The following is a 22,829-nucleotide window of genomic DNA, read 5'->3' on the forward strand; positions in this document are numbered from 1 at the left end:
AGTTTCAATCTGATATCTTGAAAACTAAATAAAGGCATGAAAATATTTGTCTTAAGAAAAAAGTCACACTCCTCCGCCCCCACTTGGCACCGCCAAGTTGACCATCCAGTTCCAAAATGCATCTGGGTAAAAGATAATACTATGCAATGGTAACTATAGTTATCATAAATCCTAAAAGAGTTAAGTATAATGTAAATAATCCAAATATAATGTCTAATTATGTACTTTGTTTTGTTGAAAAGAAGTAGTGCTCAAAAGAGGAACCTAACTAACTCAAGAAAATTGATTGGTATACCGTTTGCCCTAAAGAAAAAAAAAGCTTGCGATACCAATCGAAAGTTGGCTAGGTTTTTCTTAGAACTATTCCCTTTCAGTAATGTGGCAGAGGAAGCTATGCTAGTACAGAAAATTTAGACTATTTACTACTTTATCTAAGAATGGCATTTCATACAGGCATTGTCACCAGGTATACCTATGAATTTCCTACTAATGTATTATTAGACGTGATAAATAAATCTCGAGAATGTTGTATTATACAATATCTGCGGTAATTAACAAGATAATGTTGAACTTAAACATTTATTTTAAAATGAAAATGTGGAATTCGGGTTCTTACCTTGAGAATATTGTGATGCTCAGAAGACAAAGCTCCACACACTCCGAAGCCCCTTTGTTGAACTCAATTAAGCAGTAGGAAAAAATTCTTTAGCACAATGTAACAAAACAGCTGGATTGCTCATAGAAACCAAGTTTACTGTTTGTTGGGGAAAAAAAAAAACTTGACACTGCTGCTTTTCTCATCACTGTGGGAACAAAGCAAGATACAGCCAGCTCTCGCGGTCCAGGTGGTAACATCTCGTAGTGCTAAGCGGTAGTGAGGAGGTCAATTTGTTAAATCGCACCGCCAACCATCCTGACTTAAGTTTTCCATTTTTTTCCACATTTTAATCAGGCGAATGCGGGAATGGTACCGTAAGAATGACCCTGGCCAATATCACCCTTGGTCTATACTCAATGCTGGCCAGAGTAGAGGTCTGCACGGGCCGGAATTTTTAGCCCGAGCCCGGCCCGGCCCGGCCCGAAAATTTATAATGTGAGGCCCGATCCAAATCCGAAATTTGTTTTAGTATTTAGGTCCGAGCTTGTGTCATAATCAAATGTTCCCGATTACAGCAACTTAACAATGAAAGCAAAATTGTATTTTTATTTACATCAATTAGAGGGCTAATTTTGCCCGTGCAGACCTCTAGGCCAGAGCCACAGCTACTAAAAGGCGTTAAAAATAAATTTAATAAACTGCTAAAACAGCAACGTTTCATCCCACGATATTATAAAAATCTTACAAGATCAAACTGAAACTGCCTTGAACATTTTTACACTGGTAGACAATGTATAAACAAAATACCAACCACATAATATTATATGCTTCTACGAAATATAAGCTACATATTTATATATACATAAGGATCAATAGTAATCTTCGAAAATCAGCATTAACGTAGATAGCATTTCTGTCAGTGAGTTGGCCAGTATTGCTGTTATATTAGGGACTACACAGGATGCCTGTTTACATGAGCGATTGAAATTCACGAAATCGTTATAGTATTCTTTGAAAGCTATCACATAATTTCTTGGTACTAATCTGCTGTTAGATTAGGTTGGATAGTTCTTGGATATACTGATAATGGTCTTATATGCTTTCAGTCGCAGGGCTAATTTCAAGCAAATTCAATTGATCTTTCTTGTACTTTATGTCTCGTGAGCATTGATTGTTTTCTATTGACCTTTAATTTAAACATCTACCCGTGTACAGGTTTTCAAGGGAACTTTTGACGTGACTCTGTTAAAATTTTTCCTTGTTAAATATTGTTTAAAAAGTGAGATCATTTACTGTTAGAAAGAATGAAAAATATTAATCGGGTAAACAAAAAAATAATACACAAGCATTAAGTGAAACACTCTTTAAGTCAACTATATTTCACATTCACATTTCACTCTTACACTTTTAAAAACTTCACAGCTTCAGGAACTTCACAGTTTCAAAAAGTCTTTGCGACATCAATTGCTTAGGAAATTTTTCTCGAGTTAGGACGCATTGTAAAAAGCCCAGAATTTGACCGTATGCACTTGAATAGTTCAAATTCTTTACGTAATAGACTGTTAGTAATAATACTGCAGCCTTAACTCAGAGCATCCGTTTTTCAAATTAATAATTTCTTCAGGACCACAATATATTTCTTTCTTTGTGCCAAAAAGCACTGTTGGTCCTACAATACTCGTCTTCTGATATATGCCTGCCTCCTGCAAGTAAAATGATAATAATTTAATATATAGTGTATTTGGAAGAAATTTAAACAGATAATTTAGTTTTTAGTAAATACTATGTACAATGAGAATAAAAAAAATACGTACTGGTATGTGAATCAATCCTCGAACTGACGTAAAAAAGCTTGTCCACGTTGCTGAGAGTTTGTGCTTTTATTAAACTCAAGATCTTCAAAAAAATAAATAAATAAAATAAAAATAAAAAATAAAGAAACAACCGTCCTTTTTGAACTAAGAAACAATGTGATAAGATGCATTTCCAGTCTGCGGCGAAAGTATTTCACCAAGTTGTAAAATTTCTTAACCGGATAACTCTGAAGTAGACTCACATAATATGTCAGAGCGTCAACTTGTATTGAAATTTATACCTTCTGTGGAAGATACTAAAAGACCGTACTGAAATAAGACTATTGTTACCTGTAAAAGAAAATGAAATCTTTAAGTTTTACATCCCACGGTTATGCCGGTTAGGCTAAAGGAGACGGTGATGATGAGAGATGAGTGAAATGGTGGAATGAAGAAAGTGGGTGGAAACGGGAGAACCGCGAGAAAACCCACGCACACGGTGTTTGTCCACCACAAAGTTCACTTGGCGGGGGCTGGAATCGAACCCGGGACCCCAAGCACCAGAGGTGAACGCTTTACCACTGAGCCACCGCGCCCCCCTACCTGTAACAGAAGTGTGAGAGCAAACTTTGACCTGCACATGTTATTAGAATCGATGAGCACTATAGTTTAAAATTATCTAACAGTATTCTTTATCAGGCGTAAAAGCCACAGTAGGTAAAACACTAGGTTATTTATTATAAAACAGCGTATCCAGGCAGGCCTTTTAATTACCCTTTAATTCCTTTACACTTGGAAGATGATCTCACTTGATGTTCTCAAAATGGAGTCTTGAGTGTAAACTTCTGCCACAGACTGGCCTTAAAATGTATTAATGTTTAGAGTAATACTGGAGTTCAAAGGCACAGTCAATTTGCCCTAACTGTTGCCTGAGCCTTTGATACTCTACAGTAATAAAATTGTCTGTACAGACATTAACCTTCGAGCATCTTTTTCAATAACTACTAGCTATTGAAACAATCCGTATCACTCTGTTTAATCTGCACAATTTTACTTTTTAAAAAAATCACAATAAAAATGTCATTTCACTAGTAACAAATACACATGTTACAACACAAAAGCACGAGTGTACCCTATGGATGAGTGGTAATAGTCGCTACCTTTTAATCAAAATGTCCTGGGTTCGATTCCCTGTAGATGACACGTGTGGTTCGGAGCCCACTTTAAAGTAGGTCTCGTCCTTTAGAAACTCAGAAGCTAGTTTAAAACGTTAATAACAACTTAGTCACAAAAGCACGATCATGATTGAGAACCACCCACACGTCAAATTTTACACGCATGTCAAATCTTGAAATAGTAAATTCCATTATGCAAGAAGCCCTTTCTGTAAGAAAGTGCAAAGCAGCGACACTGTTACGGTAGTTTGGCCACCAACAACTGTAAAAAAAGATGCGCAATAATAGCGTCGAAATTAGTACAGCGGAGCTCTTCCCAATAATATATCAAATCTCAAGTGACCGTTAAAATCATATTCTTGATGACGTGTGTTAGTTATTTTATCAATGGAAAACTAATACTTCATTTATAAATAAAAGAATATTGCAATAATATAAACCATATTACTACTATTGAATAAGTGGCAATCAGTGTACCCCAAGAGACGACATACATGGAAAATGTCTGTGAAAAACGAGGATGTCCAAAAATGCTTCACAGGAGATATCATTTCGAGACAAGACAGTCTGAGTCGATCACAATGTGACTATTGTAGATCGGGAGGATTGGATTAGGGGATTGGATCGGGAAGATCGTGAATTCGAACCTTTCAGGATTTAGCATCCTGACTGAGGTTTTTTTTACCATTTTACTAAGTTTCACCAGGTGAATGTGCAGATGGTACTTAATAAGGCAGTGACTGTTTCCTTTCTCATGTTTTTGGTGACATCTCTCCAAAAAATAATTAAAAAATGCATGTATCTTATTTCCTATAATGTTCTCAATAAACATCCTTCATACTTCCACAATCCCTTTAGAACCCTGACCATATTAGCATTATCTACTTTGGAAACATGTAACATAATAGTAGATAGACAGCCGTTTCAAAGCTCTTCCATATTATTTTTTAATTAGCTGGTTGTTTTACTGTTTACTGATCTTGTGCTTATTAATAAGGAGGTATCAATAGATGTGTTAAGGACTTGCGGGAAGAGCAGAGGCCAAAGTATGGGGTTGCACATTAAATGTAATTTTTTTAAATTTTATACTAAAAGAATGATGTGGATTAATATGCACAGAAGTGTATCTTCATAACAATAGTAACGCAAAGTACTAAATGAAATTTTAAACTAATGTTTACTCAAATTGCGTTGGTGATAAGCAATTCTCAATAATAATTCCCTTAACTCTATTATATATACACCTACCTGGGAAATTGCTCTAAGCCTAGTTCTCTTTGGCTGCAAATGTCTTTCTAGGGCGAAAATATTATTTTCTGTGTTGGCTGATAGTGCCACTTTTGACACTGCATCTCCCAGCTTAATTTCAAGAGTGTCTACGTCGTATCCAAAGTAAAGACTTGCCTCTGTTTCCAACTGAAATAAAGGGGAATAAATAAATAAATAAATAAATAAATAAATAAATAAAAGAAAAATCCATAAATCTTTTTCCTTCATATTATCTTACGGTAGATTTCATGGTGCGTAGACGGTAATATTCAAGGCACGTAGATGGATCGAGAAAATGAATCTAATTGTACTCTTGAAAAGAGAACATAAAATAGAATAAAATAATAGGGGCGTCGTGAGAGGGAAAAGCAGGGGTGAGAGTCGCTACTAAATTAGATTGGTAGATTTTTCTAAGAATTCCTGCCCAATAGCGGGCCTAGTTTTTGTGCAGCATTAAGATGATGATTTCAATGCTTTCGTATTTGAAATACCCATATGCTAAATATTATCGTGAAATAACGTATTAATAAAGATATTATTCCCCAAAATATAGTTACTACGAAATTATCCCGAATTTCCACATTCATTCCAAGTATAATTATAATCAATTGAATATCATGTATACATCGAAACTTATTTCGGAAAAAATAGCATGGTACAGTAGGTGATAAATTTAGTGGGCCCCCCCGAGCGGAGACCACATTACGTAATTGTAATGGTAAATTACACTCTTCATGAATTCACGAAAGTAATAAGTACTTTATTCAAGTTACAGCGTAGGTAAATGAGCTAATATTCGTCCTTAGACATTGCAAAACCAAGCTCAAAAATTCTAAATATCAATCTACTTACAGATTTCAGTAATTCATGAACTTTTAGAGTTCCAAGCTTTCGGCTCGCCCCTCGAGTCTTGGTCACGGAGGTTAGAAACAAGAGAAAGAATAGGAACATGAAGGAATGAAAAGAAACGGACTAACCAAGGAGAGAGCTGTGAAAAAAAAAGTTGGCAAGTGCGCCAGCGATATAGGGATAAGGTGACACGAACTAAAATATGGCAGGCATGTTATTATTTTTATTGTCATGCTATTCCTGTGAAAATTTTGTAATTACCAGCTTCCATTCCCTGTCTAGATTTTTTTTTAATGAATAAATACATTTTCAAGCATGAGTCTCTCTATTTCATTTCTAGCTCCAAACAAAACTTGTGAATCTTCTGCCCTATGTTGCGTTTCTTTTAAATGTTTCGATAAACCTGACACCGGAGTTTCCGCTTTTGAATCTCTAATGTATTCCTTTACTCGGACTTCTAAATTTCTTTTCGTTTTGACTACATAACTATCTTGACAATTGCATTTTATTTCGTAAAACGCAAGTTTTCATTGGAATCCGTGTAATAACACTTAAATTGGGTGATGCTCTTTTCTAAAGTTTTCGGAGGTTTTAAGGTGTATGAAAACCGTAATATGCATAGATTCTATTTAATGCCAGCTGTCAATTTGGGAAAAATAGGCAATCTAATCCATTTTTTATCCTTTATGCCGGTTTCATCCCAGATTAACAACTGACAAATGTATTCTATACTTGATACTTTCAAAATCCATTACTCGGACAAGTTGCCCATTTTTTTCCAGGCTTTTGGCACTTTTCAGCAAATTTCCCTGATTTTCCCTGAACAAGTTCAACTTTCCTGGATTATCCCTGACCTTCCTTGACTTTGTAGAAAGTGGATACCCTGATAAAGCTGCGTAAGTTTGCTGAAACCAAAGATGAAAATAAGGTAAGAATTGTAGAGTTTCGTTTTTATGAACTCACCCATTTCATCTCCATTTCCAAATGTATATTCAGATTTCCACATTTTTTACCTTACAAATAGCAGAGAGTAGTGATTAGAGAGATATTGGTAAGTGGCGTATAATTTTAACTTTTTACCGAGTATTTAAGGTAAGCCTTTTATAACGATGTCAGATTAACAAATATATATTATCTGTGTGATGTGGGATGTCAGATTTATAAATATATATATTATCAGTAGAATTTTGTGTTCACAACTTAAAGTGGCGACGCAGAAAAGATCGAGGTGAGGCCATCTTCAGCTTCACAATTTGCCAACTTGACTTCTTTCTTAATTAATTGTGCTAATTTCTTACGCATGAGGAACATACAATCTCGCCTCCTGAAACAGTTAAGCTAGTGTTATCGAAGTATAATTTTAAAACATCCTACATTATATCACTTTGCATCACATATCAAACATTGATTTCTACAAGATAGTAGGTGCCTATGTGAGGTTTGTATATTTTCTAAAAGCCTAAACGTTTTAAAAGAGCAATAAATACACCGATCAATTTTCCTTGAAAACCTATTGTCAATTACCTCATTACTTTTGACGTGTACAGTTTCTTCCTCAGAGTCTGCATCTCGGTCTTCTCTGTGGGGAAGACTGCTTTCTGTAGGTACTTCTTCAGCTGTTTGTGCTACACCTCGTGTCCAGCTTTCAGCTGTATCTGACAAAAAAAAAAAAAAAAAAAAAAAAAAAAAAAAAAAAAAAAAAATCAGTATCTAAAATGTGTACAGCCTTTTCAGATTTCAAATTAATACAGGTGTCTAAGATATGTCAAACTTTGAATTTACTTAAAGAAAAAAAAAAGTGTTTGAGGTCCGTATTTCATCAGTCACAACAGCCTAATGCTGAAATGGTATCTTAAACGTAGGCTTTAACTTCTTTTGGAGGCTGATCTTCCCATTTTTACACACAAGGTGGTTGCTTGGTATATTACCAGGGATGCAATGGATTGTTTACGCGGGTATACGGCGTATACTCACCTCTAATTTTTGGAAACTATCGTATAGCCACCTAAAATTTAGGAAGTACGCGGGTACACGCTACATTCGATTCATAGTGTACTCACTTCATTGGAACAAACAACAACTCTTTTTCATGTTCTCTATTTCAAAACAGAAAAATCTCACTAAACAGCTGGTCGTCAGGCTATTGCCGCGAATGATGTCTAAATTCTTTTAAAAGGTTTGTTTTCGGGTTGTGGAAATCGAGTTTTCCGTCAATCCCTTCTATAATGGAAAAGAACACACTGAACTGCGTTTTTTTTTTTTTCAAGATGTCACATGCGCTGTCCGTACCTTCTGAAAGTTCATCTGTGGTATTATAATAAAATAAAGCCAAGATGTTTCCAAATGTTTTTGTTGGAAACTATTAGAAACTCTTTTGTTTCTAAAGATCAGTTGAATCATAGAATGGTGAGGAATACCGCCTAGATTCATGTGGTAACATTGAAGCTGGTCTGTTTTGACAAAGTAATGGCTACAATTTTCAAGGCCTCTTTCATACAAATTCGAAGTCTGCCGATTGGATACAATTTGAGCGAGGCAATACGGAATGGAATCAGTTTCTTTCTAACCGCGGAAGGGAGTTCCGAGAAAAATGTGGTCTTTATTTTAGTTCAAAGCTGATAGCTCATAGCTGTGTACATTCCGTTGACGAAAACATAAAAGCAAAGACAATGAGAAATAGCGAAGAAAAATCCAAAGGACATGTTAATTTGCCAGCTGCTTCAGAGAAAGACATAAGTATATTTATTTATTTCACATTATAACGGTTGTTATGGTATTTCCAGTTTGGTGATGAAGATGCCAGCGGGATAACGTCCTTCGTTAAAGGCGTTGGAAAGGAGACTACATGGGGCCTATAAGTTAGGTACCATTGCGACATTTGGCTGGTGCGAATGAAGGAAAACTTCCCTTAGGATAGTTGATGTGCAAAGGCTTTTTCACATTTTCTTGACCAATATTATTATTATTACATTTTATAGGAATTTACATCTGTGTGAACGATCCAAAGTTTAACTTTCTCTGAAAACAGCTGTTCGTGTAATTCTATTTTAAAAAAAATCGATAACCATCCGTACTCACTGATCTATCCAAGCTTTTAATCAAGAGATTAAGTGCATGCTGGAATAGTCCAGGCAGCGTCCTTTTCAAATCCTCTTGTCTGAGTGCGCTGAAGAGTTGGTAATTTGATAAGCGTAATTATATATACGTATATAATATGTTTCTGTGTGTAACAAGGGATGGAGCGTATATCCACCTAAAAAATTAGCATTACATCACTGGATATTACTGAAGGATTTGTGTACGACACTCACTTTTGAGTATACTCATAAGCTGGACTCGCAGTGCGTTTGTTATTAGTCTCAGGTCTTATCCATCACATGCTGGAATGTTGTGCATGCAACCGTAAAATGACCCAGAAAATTAACCTTGACTCTTTTCCATGAACATTTATAGCATTGTTCAACATGAATAGTTTTGTTTTAAATTTCAAGTTTACCATCCGCCTATTTGTCACGATGACTGAAGAGCAGGAAAGGCTTAGACAAAAATTGAGACGAACTCGACCACAGCCTTATTAGATGCCATCCAGCATTAACCTGAAAGGACTGGGGAAAACCTCTAAAATTGGACTACCGAACAACATCTGAAATATCGCCATCCATGTTTTTTGAAAGGCTTGACCAACTTTTGTGAGAAACTAAGTTTCACGAAATTAGTGCTGTTACTCATAAAACGAACAATAATAGAGCGGATGATCGAGGTGCCTGAGGTGTCAGGCCGCCGGTGGGGCAAGGATCTTCGTGATTATTAAATCTTAACACCTAATGGCATCGTGCCAGGTCGATTGGTGGAATGAAGAAAGTGGGAGGAAACAGAAGAAACGCAAGAAAAAACACGCACACGGTGTTTATCCATCAGAAGGCCTACATGGCATGAGCCGAGTTTGAACCAAGGACCCCACGCACCAGAGGTGGGTGTTCCAACCAATGAGCCCACACGGCCCCTCTATCAACATGAGTTAACACAAACTTGGGGTAATACTACTTGACAAAACTGCAGCATACCGAAACATGCCTTGTTCACGTTCTTATTGACAAGTGAGTCCGCGACGTTGAACTTTAGGGGTGAGCGCTAGTCAGAGCCAGTTTTTTTTTTTAGGGCACAAAATTGCATAATATCCATTTCTAATGAGCCACTTTCACATATAAAAAAATCAGGAAAAATATAGGATCACACCTGTCAATATTTTATGTCTAAATTTCAAAATAATGGCTCTCACCACAATAATTGGTACACTTACTTTAATACAGTAAAACTGAGAAGCCACACCTAACAAGGGACCATTAAATTTTGTAAATTTTATTGTTGAAAATGATTGCTAGCACTGGATTCAGCACCAAAAGAAACAGAGAAAAAGAGAGTTTAGTGGCAGACCGTATACAGGGTGGGAAATAAGTGAGGGCAAAGTGCGAAGATAGAACGTAGAAAATGCCTAGAAATGTCATGTTAATTTTGAAACGAGTAGAGGGATCAGGGGCGTCTGAAGAAAATTTTTGACCTCTCTAACAGGAGGCGTTCCACGCTTTGACAATATATCAATACTAAGGTGACATGAATGAAGAACTAGAGATCCTGTAATACGGCCAATGGGCACGTTGTATGCACGAGGGAAATACTTTGCTTGCGCGCATACTCACTATCACTGACGCGCCTGTTCCCTTCGGACGCATCCCTGAGCAGCCGAACCAGTTTCACCTTACTCTAACTCGGTTAGATAACATTCGTGCTTTCTAGTTGCTACCTATCACCGGTTAGTTTATTTTTCGCACTGTAGTTTGTATGGTACATATCCAATGGCCGTATTTAGAAGCAAATCGTAAAACAATTGTAATATTTCAACAGTTACTTCTTGTGGTCCCTTGAATTTTGTCTATGTCAAGTGAGATATTTTCATGTCGCCTAGTGGAAACCTTTTAGGGAACAATAAGAAGTAAATCAGTGAAAGAATTCTAATTCTTTTACTAATTTCTTCCTTATTGCCTCCTAAATGGTTTGCGCTAGGTGACATGAAAATATCTAACTTGGCATATTCGTAGAGAAAATTTAAGGGAGTCATCAGAAGTAATGGTTCAAAAATAATGGCCTAATTTTCTTTTATGATTTTCTTATATATAGGCCTACGTAGTCCGGATATATGACAAAAACAAAAGTGAAAAAACACAAAACCTCTACTTGGTGGCCACTAAATAGCAGGAATGCAATCTAACCGAGTCTGAATAGGGCGAAGCTGCGGGCCTGAGTGTAAGCGACAGGGTGCGACCGAAGGGAGCAAGCGGGCCAGCGACGGTCTTTCATATGCATTCACTTATTTCATCTATCGTAAAGCACTTTTAACGATTTTACACTTGAAACCTTATACTAGTAAACCTAAAATACAAGTGCATTACTTTGGCAAGGTTCTAGAAGGCATTAATTGAGTAGACGGTTCTATCAAATTTTCACACCTTTATTGCATTTTCTGATTTCTTCTTGCAAAGCATGCACTAAATGAGGAGCAAATGCATAAACCACTAAACAACTTCTGCTACGTGGCCAGTAAAAACACGAATGCTATCTAACCGAGTCAGAGCAGGAAAGTAGCAGGGGGCCCGGGCGGAGCGAGGGGTGCTTTCGTAGAGAGCAGGCGCGTCAGCGATGGGAGGCACACGCATGAATGAATGAATAAACGCATAAATAAGGATAGCGCAAAATATATAAAATATCCCCAATAATTTTCACCTTGCAAAACACTTAAATAATCGTAATAACTCTTACTTTCAAAATGGATTCACTGGTTTTCCGGGTACAACTGGCCCGCTGTGAGGAGAAATTAGTCTGTTTTTAATTCTCACTTCTTTTCCACACTTCCAATCGTTGATTTTACGTTTCAACATAACATGACGCTTCAAAAACTTTAACATAATACGACGCTCTTTATCACTGAGTTATTTGTAATAAAATCGTATGTTTGCCTTATATCCATCGCAAATGTCCATTCCTAACACGAACAGATTATTTCCACCTTTCTACCAGATTATTTCCACTTAGAATACGTTCACTCCCATTCAAAATGTATTTCAATATATCTAATGACAGAAATTACTTATATTCACACTCTACTTCTTTTACGAAAAGCGTTTGACATCGCATTTTTCCTATGAATTTTGTTTTCGGTAGAGCCGTCTGCTCGAGTGAACCCTTCTAGAACACAAGCCCCATTCCCATTTAGCTGTAATAAAGACACAAAACCTGGCTTTGCATTTAATTTTATCGTCTGGAGAAATTTGTTTTATATAAACATGTCTTCTATGAATATGTTTCACATATAGGCCTATATGCAAGTTTTAAATTTTGCCTGTAAATCTTTCACAATGTAGGTGCCAAGAGTAAACCAGCACCAGCTTTCCAACACGGTCTTTCTAGTGGTGCGGCAAAAGTAAACCTGCACGCCTTGTCCATGGGAAGGGGGACCAGTAATCTAGAACCTTGCCCTTAGAGGACAACCAAAACCATTCTTGTTTGCTATGTTCAAGTAGTATCTAAAAACTTATATTAGAGATTTTTATTTTAATAATACAAGAATGTCATCCATCAAGAGTGTGAAAAGTGTGCATTCCGAAATAATGTACTGAACGTAATGATTCATCTTCTGGGAAGAATCAAAAGAGCTTTCCTACATCATTTCCATCATTATTCCTAACAACTTAATGTATATCATACATTATTTCCACATACTGTACCTTGTTCAATCCTCGCGTGTTTTGTTGGAGGGTTGCCACAATATTCACACCACCCTTTAGATTCTTCTCTCGTAAGTTTCTTCATTGCATCTGCCTCTTTTTACACCTCTTGCGTCCACGCCGGAGTCCATGAAGCCGACTTGTTTTCACACAATAACTCAAGATTTCCCTGAACAACATTAAATAATTTCATAAAATGCAAATGGCTCCCGTTCGGGTTCGATCGACTTCTTTCGGATTTTCGCGAACATTTCAACGTAACGACATGTGATTTATGAAACTTTATACGTCACCGTAAAAATAACGACGTGACACATAAAATATTCTTAGATTCTCGTCCCTCTTAAGGCGAGATTGTTACATTTAAACTTTACTTCTTGGTGTTTAAATGTAACAAAATTACATCCATTTTTTCCCAGCAAACCATATTTATACATCACATTCCATTTTACATATATTTCTTCTACGAATACGTCTATTTATAAGTCAAACATGTGAATGAACGTCACAATTTTTCTCTGTGTAGCTTTTTAACTTGTAATATTGTCCTCAATGTACGAATTATCAGGGAGGATAAGGGGAAAATCCTCCCCAGTAGAACTAGATGTCTCCCATATGTTTTGAAATTTCCCATGTTAAGTTTTTCGGATGTGCTCTTTATTTCTCTGTAAATAGTCTTTTGATTGGCTCACTTACTGTCCTTTTGTTGGGTCTCTATTTGTCCCCCTTTTTAATCAACAGAACATGTGTATTAAGTTTAATAAGTTAATTTCGATTTAATTTATTTTAAACAGCTTCAGGGATACACAATTGGATGTCGAACTGTGTCTAGGGGTACGAGAGAAAGAAAAACATTGAATAGCACTGTTCTACGTGATACGCTCCACGAGATACGCTTTCTTCATAGTAATGTCACGTAAAGTTCGGAAAAAGTTGTAAAACGCCAGTTACAATGTCACAAGCATACATATATTTGATCTTCCTATCGAGCTTGATGGTAGTTTTATTCGGTTGTAAGTGAATATGGTGTTCTGAAGAACATAGAGAATGAAACATGCTCAAACAAAGTTTGATTTTCACTGTTAGGCGCTGATTTTGGTGATCGTTTCATACAAATGGAACTGAAAAATGTCACCCTATTAAAATTAAATTTCCATTGCTCTCGCTCTACAGTCATTTATACACATGAACCCGCGACTTGTTTCTTTTTGCAGTGATATTTTGTCGTTCTTTTTACTCCTGTCCGAAGCGTATTTCTTGAATTCTTAAAAAAACTGAGAAACCATTGATCTCTCAGATGTTGAACTGTTTAAAGAACCATCATCTCCATCTCGGGCGCTTGGTACTACTGTGCCTGTAGACTCCACCTTGGATTTATTGCCGCATGTGACTACTCACACTGCTTTGGTACCCTCCCCTCCAATAGCATTAGCTAATGTGTAATATCACTCTCCTAGTTGCCTTGTGCCTCTAATTAAGAATAAGTGGAAATCCCTATGACACCTACTATTCAGCACCGGCAACGTTGTCAATAATGTCATTACTCATGTCAGTTTGAGTGGTGGTAAGTAAAACCCTGATCAATCTTCCATACATCCTAGCTCCTGAATCATTGCTTCGATAATACAGTGACAAAGTAACTCTTTGACATTGATTTAAAAAAAGTAAACAATTTACTAAGCACTCCATCACAAAAGGCATTACGCACAAAATGGTGTCAGTTTGCCTATTGACCAAACAACATTCCTTCAGATCCTGAAAGTGATGATCAAATCATAGACTACCAATTTCTTTTTCGAAAAAACTTTTCCGAGTTGAAATTCGAAATAGGTACAACACAGAAACACGCCATCAAACCGAGAATTTTTCAAACTGTGAATTATTCTACTTCACAGGAAAAACAATTGTCTAACAAACGTCTACATTTAGTTTCTAGTGATGCGCTGTCTAAGTGGTGCCCAACTGATAGCCCGCGAGTAGTTCTCGGTCACATCTTCGACTTTCTAATACTGATTTGTTATAATTCTCTTATATTTCCATACCTTTTTATGTTCGTTTTAGTGTCATTGTTATTTGGATGCTGTATATGACGCTTTTTATTTTTAAAAAGTCTTTCGATGTTAATGGTCTAAATTCCCACGTGTAAAAGGAAATATTCAAACAGTTTGTATACCAATGTGACGTAGAATTAATCTGTCGTCAGGAAGCTGTTTTCGTTAACCGTAGCTTTATAAGTAGCTATAATAGTTACGTTAATTAGTTCTGTTTCTTATTCCGGTCCGGCTATTTTAGTTAAGAAAGACTTCACTATAACTGACTCGTCCCTTCGGGGCACCAGCACCGGAATTCGACAAAGGTTCTTTAATGAAGATATATCTTCTCATGGTAAAGTTTCGTAATGTGATTCTGTTAAATGATTTCAATTTCCATCTTACTCAGAATTATTGTACAGACACTTGAAATTTCAATCAAACAGTATTTTATTTTAATGGTAGTTGTAACTTGAAAGACTGAGCTATTTTCAGTCACAAAGGTATGTTTTGAAATATATTTGCCTTAATGCATCAAATAGATGAAACTCTCGTATATTAGTGGATGGTTAAGTGATTTTGACATGTGTATTGCATCATATACAGATCATTTCTCCATTAAAGTTGAACTTATGTTTCAACAGCCCTCTGTTACATGTGGTCCATCACGTTGGAAATTAAATGTGCAGAGTTTAGAGCAAGATACTTTTCTTGTTCGATTTGACGTGCGGTGAACGGAGTGGTGCAAAAACAAAGTATGTAAAAATGAAACTTAAATATTTTTTATATGATTTCTATATCAGAAGCTCAGGATCTACATACTGACGTTCGTTCTCCATTACATTTTCGTATACAATGCTTATGCAGTCAGTGACCCACAACTACACCATCAACCACAATTCTCAAATCCAATATTATAAAGTACATATTCCCCAAACAACACAAACAAATGCACCCAATTACAAGTGTGTATTCCTCACCGTACCATGCTTACGAATTAGCGTATTAGCCTATATGATCTTATTAAATTCGTTATGAAAAGGGAAAAGAAAAAAAGAAAAGGAAATAAAGAAAGAAATACTAAGCTCGCTCTGTAACAATTGAGATGCATGGGATGCATGCTCTGTAACAATTGAGAGGAAGGGTCGTGATTGGGAACCCTTCACCCCTGGTGGGGGAATATTCATGAAACTATCAGCTTATGTCTAATTATATATATATATATATATATATATATATATATATATATATATATATATATATATATAATTAATTTCTTACTTTCGAACCTACAAGGTTCAATCAAAATGAAAAGACTTTTATATCGGACTTCCGAAGAAAATAGAATAAAATAAATACATGACCGTGTTTATTATATATGGAATTCCCATTCACGACCCCCTTTTCAGTTTTATTAAAATAGAAGAAGAAATAAAGAAGAGAAGAGAAAGTTGGGATAGGAAGAGAGGAAAAATAGGGAAAGTAAGAAGATGAGAAAATTGGGAAATTGTTACTGGATATTTTTAAGAAATATGGTAAAGGAAAGTGAATAATTATCGAATTGGGATCATTTCCAATAGCTATTGGGTGAATATATGGTATTAAGGTGATCAAAGGTAGACACATGTTAACTCATACCTCCCAGGCCTAGATCCATGTAACCCCAACTACCGAATTATCCCAATCTAGTTCTGAGATAGATGAGAAAGTTTAATTTAACAGTTTATTAAACATTTCCAAAATTCTTGACGAGTATCCAGTACTTGAAATATAAACGATGAAGTGGACGGCATGCTAGAATCGACCACAGAAAAAAAAAAACAGAGTAACATATATTTGTCGAAGATTTTGACTTTCACAATTCTCCCATGATGATCATTCGTTTAGGCTACTTCGGTCCTTTTTGTTTCCTTTATAGAGCCAACTTAATTTTCAACGACTTTAATTGCCAACTACCATTAATTATAGTAAGTCACACTTATATGTCAAAAGAATTGGTGAACTTAATACTAAACCTACATTTCACTCACACTCACATTCATACAGGACAATGTATACTTCGGGTTGCATTTAGTTGAATTAAACTAACCTAACTACATTTCTATAGACATTTATTACATTTCAAGAAAAGAAAAACTTAGTTTGACATAACAGAAAAGGTTTGATACATAAATTAATAATAATAATAATAATAATATGGTTTTTAGACATGCACAGAAAACTGTTACTTTCAACAATATAGAATAATGCATTTCTCTTTGTAGATACATTAAAAAAATTGGATTACTTTAAAAAATCGACAACACGAAAGAAGGAGAGAGAGAAAGAAAAGCAAGGGTTAACATTGAACATATTTGACATTCAGTACAAAACGAGTACATATCAATGCGAAAGAAGAATAAATTAGTTACTTATTTTAAAAAAATCTTTGGTAGCACTTTTATTGAGACTCTATGCCAAGAAGGGACATTTCGACAATTTTATGAGTCCTTGTTCTCAAGTCGATAGTAACTCCTTTATCAACTCTCTTTATGCACTATGATTGGTGTCCATGAGAGTATTTAATCGTTTGTCTTAACTACAGACAAAAAATTAGTTTCTTCATATTATATATAATTTTCATTTCGTCACTTGACGCACTTGGTATAAAATTTCAAAATTTATTAAGATTAAAAAATTATCGAATTCAGTCCCAGACATTGGGAACATATTTCTATAATACTATATGATATCTCAACGGAGTTAGGTCTTTGGACCTGTCTAGGTCCTGTATTCACATTACTAAATTATTAACCAAAATCAGTTCAAATTAAGATCACTAAATTTTTATTTCTATTATAGATCGTGGAGTCAAAAGATTTTAGTCACTGAACTGACGAAAGACAAATAGTTAGGTTTCCGATCGTAGGAGAAGGATTTGGGGCGTACTGTTTCGTAGTTTACTGATTTCACTATTGTTTTACAGAATAACTTTAGATACGGATTAGGGTTTTGTTTTCTTACGACCTGCTACTTGTTCTATTTACATGCAACATTTAACATAGTATTAAAAAATTTAATAGTTAAGAACATTACTAACAAATCAGAAAGGTGTCATTTATTACAAATTACGCGGTAATACCTTACAAACACAAATAGTTGGTCAAATATCGGGTGTCAAAATCTATGGCAACCTAAAACAAACAGGGTATATATATTCATATTACTCAATAGAGTAAATTTCACTCTAATATCAATCTTGGTATTTCGTCGACATTTAAATTCTACATAACCTTTTCATATTCAAGAAGTATTCACATTTTCTTGGCTCCAAACAAAACAGAAAAAAACCCTGACTACCAAAAATTCTTTTTTTTCCATAAGGTTGCAACATTGACATGTATATATATAAACCCGATAATCAATAATAATACAATTTACTAAAATCCGCGTATAAAGAAATGGTTGATGTTATTTAATAAGTTGACAGAAGATGTGGAAATACAACAAACAGAGCAGGCACGTAACTTTTCAAACTATGTAAGCATTTATATATAGATGTATATATAGAGAAAGAAAAAATCAAGGCTATTTGAAACTAGTGGGCCCAAACTACTAATACATACACACCATATAACCAATCAATAGAAAGAAAACCAGAAATCAGTAATCAATGGATATAATTTGTACGATCGATGAACAATAATCAAGCTTCTAAATATCTGAAATCGTAGTGTACCTTTCGTCAGTCCCTCCCATGGTGGATTGAATATCGTGAAAATGGTCCTGAATTGTGCTGAAATACCGAAAATACCTTCACGAATTGTATCCCTCGATGTCTAAGTTAGTACATACGATCGAAATAAGTGATATTAACATTGTATGCTTTCATGAGTTTCAAAACCGGGGGGAAGGTTGGAAATTAAAAAAAACTTTAGAGAAGAAGTAGAAGAAAGAATAGGTAAAAAGAGAGGAGAAAGAACACTAGAACTACGAAAGATAAGTGGTCGAATTTATGTATACAACATACTATAACCAAATATTTTCTTTTATGCCAAAAGTGGTTCGGCTTACCAAATAAATAGTCGAAAAGCAAATATCTGCAACGACGAGACGAGTCTGTGCCCCCGATGGGATTTTCGGAAAGACAAAGGCTTTAGGGAAATCCCACCACTCACCGTATCCGGTCAACGCCATTGAAGACCCCGGAAATCCACCGAAAGTTAGTGTACATTCTTAATTTTGGGAATTTCAAGAAGAAAAAAATCATTCGACCTCTCAGAAACTAAGAAAGTCCAGAATAGTAATGAAACTAGAGTAAATAATAGTTGAGATATTCCTAACTACTAATTTGCGAAAATAAAAAAAAGTTTAAATAAACTGAATTTTGGATCGGTGATCGGAAACGTACACTCATATGAACCGAAAATCATGTCCACGGGATGTAGTTTGGGAATAAGGGGCCAAAATCAAACAACCTAGATCACTAACTAATGCGATGTCGTAATGTCAACAAACAATTGATTACCGAAAACTGACACGATGGCGCTGTAGTGGAGACATAATTTACCGTGTACTGAAATATATACTTGCACTTATTAATCAGAACTATAATATTTACTCTGGTTTAGTTATTTTTAGTTAGAAAAATGGTATTAAATTAACGCATGTGAACTACACTGTTCTTACGGTAAAAATTATTGCACTCACACAGAACTACGAACTACACACCACTATAAATACTACACATAAATACTAACTAAACAAAACAAGCACCATTTATTATAGTCATGTTGAAAACAAGTACCTTCAAACACATTACTCCTTGTCGGTATATAAAGTTGGCTCTATTGAACTTTATGGAGGCAAAATGAGAAGGGTAACCCTAGGTCCAATTGACCTGACCAATTATTTAGAACATATTTACTAAAATTTGAAGCCCTGGGGGCACATTAATAAAATTTATTAAGGGATCTTTCCCCTGAGAGGGGAAAAGGCCCTAAAACAAACAATAACTAACCCATTCCCCTGCTAGGACTGATTCAATTCGGAAAAGAATAGGAGCCCTTTTAGTTAAATTAAGCTGCCAATCTGATAGTTAGTAGTACCGCTATGAAACCTAAGATGTATATGTAGTTACTGATTAATAAAAAAAATCACATTCACAGTATACGCTACATTTCAATAACCCTAAGTTTCACTATAACCGAATTTACTGTTGCTGTCACCAGACAAGTTTATAATTACAGAACTGGCCTTCTCGAAGATTTCATCCTGAAACTACACTGTCCATGAATTAGATTGGATGAGGAGCAACATGGCGTCCTTCAAACCGGAATCTGACATTTCACTAAATTGCCGCTTCTTTACCAAAAATTGTGGATTTTCCGGACTTCTATGTCGTTGTAAATCTTTAACTATTAAATTGCATTATATGTTAGCTTAGTTTTCCTTGGAAATTCGAGTCCTTTCCAAAAAGTATGCGGCACGAAAATCACAAGCTGCGCCTGCTGATGTGTTTACGGTGATAATAATAACATTGCGCCGAAAACGCCAGGGGTTGAAGGATTCCTCCAATCAGGGCGGAGTTTTCCAGCCGTGGAAATTACAAAGCGAATAGAAATTGGTGAAATCCAGATATAACCGGATCTGAAAGTGACTATGGACTAGTGAGAATGGGTGAGGGAAAGTTTAGGTACCTGGCCAAAATCTACATTGGTCTGAAATTAAGAAAATTTATATCCAATGGCGGAACTATATTTCGGTATGATGTCAGAATGGTGAACCTTGTAACTATTCAACTTGTATATGCGAAAATGGGATTTACAATTAATCAAAATATAAATAAATATATATTATTCCGTGAAAATATAATTTCTAATGAGACCTTTCGATTCATTACATTCATTTGAAATAAAGAGGATAAATAAATTGTGTAATTAAACCGAAATTGAATTTAAAAAAATTTCTAGGTACAGGGTGAGTAAAAAAAGGTTGCCATTACTTTCAACTGTAATGGTACGTTACAGTTATAGACGAAGTGATCAGTCAATCTCGCACTTAGAGATCAATGATAGTTCCACTTTAGCAAGACTGTTTACTCTCTTCCAGTATCTCTATCAAAACTTTAAACTGCTATATTTGGATGAACTTCATGACTCCCACTTATGTTGATATTTTGGGGTAGCGTGTTTTCACTCTCGAGGATAATGTGTCACTATTACACTCATAATAAGAGTGATGAAGTGTGGAAAATGGTCAAAAACTTAAAACGAACTAGAGCTCTTGACATAGGTAGTTTAGTGGCACAAATACACTTACGGGTCTTGTTCATTATCAAATCAAAATTGACACAAATGGTAATTAATATTGTCCTCGGCGAAATCACAAGCAAAACATTTGTACAAATCTAATCATCCTTCTGCAGAAAATATCTAACTCCCATCATGTATATTAATATCAACTCCTCAAATTTTTGTATAATGATTTAAGAATTTTTACTAACTCATCGACTTATGGGAGTTATCCCCCGAAATACTCAATCCTATACAAACTTGTTACCGTGTGCAGTATAAAACGAAGGATTTAATTATCACGTTAGGTGATATTGTATCGTATGTTAATTATAATGGTGTGACATGTAGCATAATACCAATTAAACTTTAAAAGTGCATTTGGTCACGTGAAATATTCGTATTTTTTCAGGTATTACATGATATTAGTTTTCATCCAATGGCTATCCAACAAATAAAGAACGTATATAACACTTCACATTCTCTGATTTAAGTTAATAACTAGCACAACTCATAATTTTCTACTCAACAATTAAGGCGACAAGGCTACCTTTGTTGATGGTCTTATTCAATTTGTGTATGCTACTACTTACCTATCAATTACATTATGCTCTTACAGAAATTAAGTTTAGTAACATTATCTTCCAGTTAGGCTGTTTCGCAGACGATTTGAAGGTTCTGGTTCCTAGCTCACAGAACTAAATATGATCTTTTCACCTCATTTTTTCGTTTACACCCAGAAGTAATGCCTGCATCGAATGAACATGAGAAAGTTTTTATGTATCGATGTTTCGCACTCGTACCAGGTAAGTTTTTGTGTCACATCAATTCGTCAATCAAAATTTCAGAAATTGAAGTTCGAACCTCTATCTCTGAGAAAATAGAACACAACTGAGTTTACCTGGCCTCTTCTTAGTTAGTGCTACATCAAAATTCGAAGTCCCACAGTTTCTCTTTGCGAGAATCTATGTGAGTCTATGTCTGATTCGCTGCTGAGACGGTCTTCTGGGCTTTAAGACAAAAATTGCAAATCCGAAACAATTTTGACTGACGTTACATTCCTTTCTCTGAAAAAGTTATATTTTAAAAACATCTTAGTTTGTTTTAACGTTGCCGATTTAACATGGTGGTATACAATTAACGAATATCCAAAACAAATGTAATGTTATCTTTTTTGAATTGGTATCCTGCATAATGATACTGCCACTTTGTAAAAATCCAAGTTCTTTACTAGATACTAGTTGTTGGCAGTACACCTTCCCAAATTTACAAATGGTAGTCTTTGTTAGTTTTGAAAGCAGGTATACTACCTCAGGTATTACCTTATCAGTTAGCAACAATGTTAAGAATATATATTTAAAACTTTAAGACGTATGTAATGTTTCTCTTAAAATTCAGAGTGCTTTTCGTCCGTATAACAGGCCGCAGATTTGAGGCAGAATTCACAATCGAGTTCTTAGTGTAAAATAACGCTCAATACCGTATAGTGTAATTCATAATCTTACTGATTCCATAGAATTGAAGTTTGTTTACCTTTATTATGTGGAACGTGTAAATAGTTAGATTACACACACCATCGCTTAAGGATTTGTCAGAAAGCTTTACCTATCTTAAACTTTGTAGGTAATGTACGGAAATGTCCTCAAAATTATTTGTCACTGCAGCCGACTTCATTTCCTTGAAAGCCTCTGTCCTTCCAAGATTTCAACTACTATCACCACTGTAATGTTCTGATTAATAGGCAACCGAGATGATTTTCGAAATAAACGATTGTACGTTGCTGCTGGTATATGTTACGTTGGATAACTTATTGCATCAGACAAGATACCGAGAAAACAGGAAAGCCAATTTTTCAGAGATAATGATGTATTGATTCTCCGAAACTGAGTCTTATTTATAGAGACATACTATTTAATTCTATAGTCAGAACAAAAACTATATTATAATGAAATTTACCCGTCTTTTGGATAAAGTTTGATAATATACTCTGCAGCTGCAGTAGCAGTTAACTCTTGCACGAAATATTTGTAACTTGTCTTAATATTATTATTATTACCTTTAATG

At 35.3% G+C, this 22,829-nt stretch overlaps 2 protein-coding genes across 2 annotated transcripts in view; both read right to left on the reverse strand.

Annotated features, from left to right (window-relative positions):
* Window positions 1-22,829, reverse strand: part of LOC145685318 (chymotrypsin BI-like) — a 118,359-nt gene that overhangs the window by 16,600 nt on the left and 78,930 nt on the right. The gene's annotated exons all lie outside the window — the stretch shown is intronic.
* On the reverse strand, window positions 1,984-12,548 carry LOC145684555 (uncharacterized). The gene is made up of 4 exons (XM_081756948.1): window positions 12,464-12,548; window positions 7,209-7,339; window positions 4,815-4,982; window positions 1,984-2,301 (listed from the first exon to the last, which is right to left on the reverse strand). The coding sequence occupies exons 1-4, from the start codon at window positions 12,546-12,548 to the stop codon at window positions 2,161-2,163; spliced, it is 525 nt and encodes a 174-aa protein (XP_081613074.1). The 3' UTR covers window positions 1,984-2,160.

Source organism: Thermobia domestica, chromosome 5, assembly GCF_964235325.1.
Source record: "Thermobia domestica chromosome 5, izTheDome1.hap1.1, whole genome shotgun sequence".
Lineage (NCBI taxonomy): Eukaryota > Metazoa > Arthropoda > Insecta > Zygentoma > Lepismatidae > Thermobia > Thermobia domestica.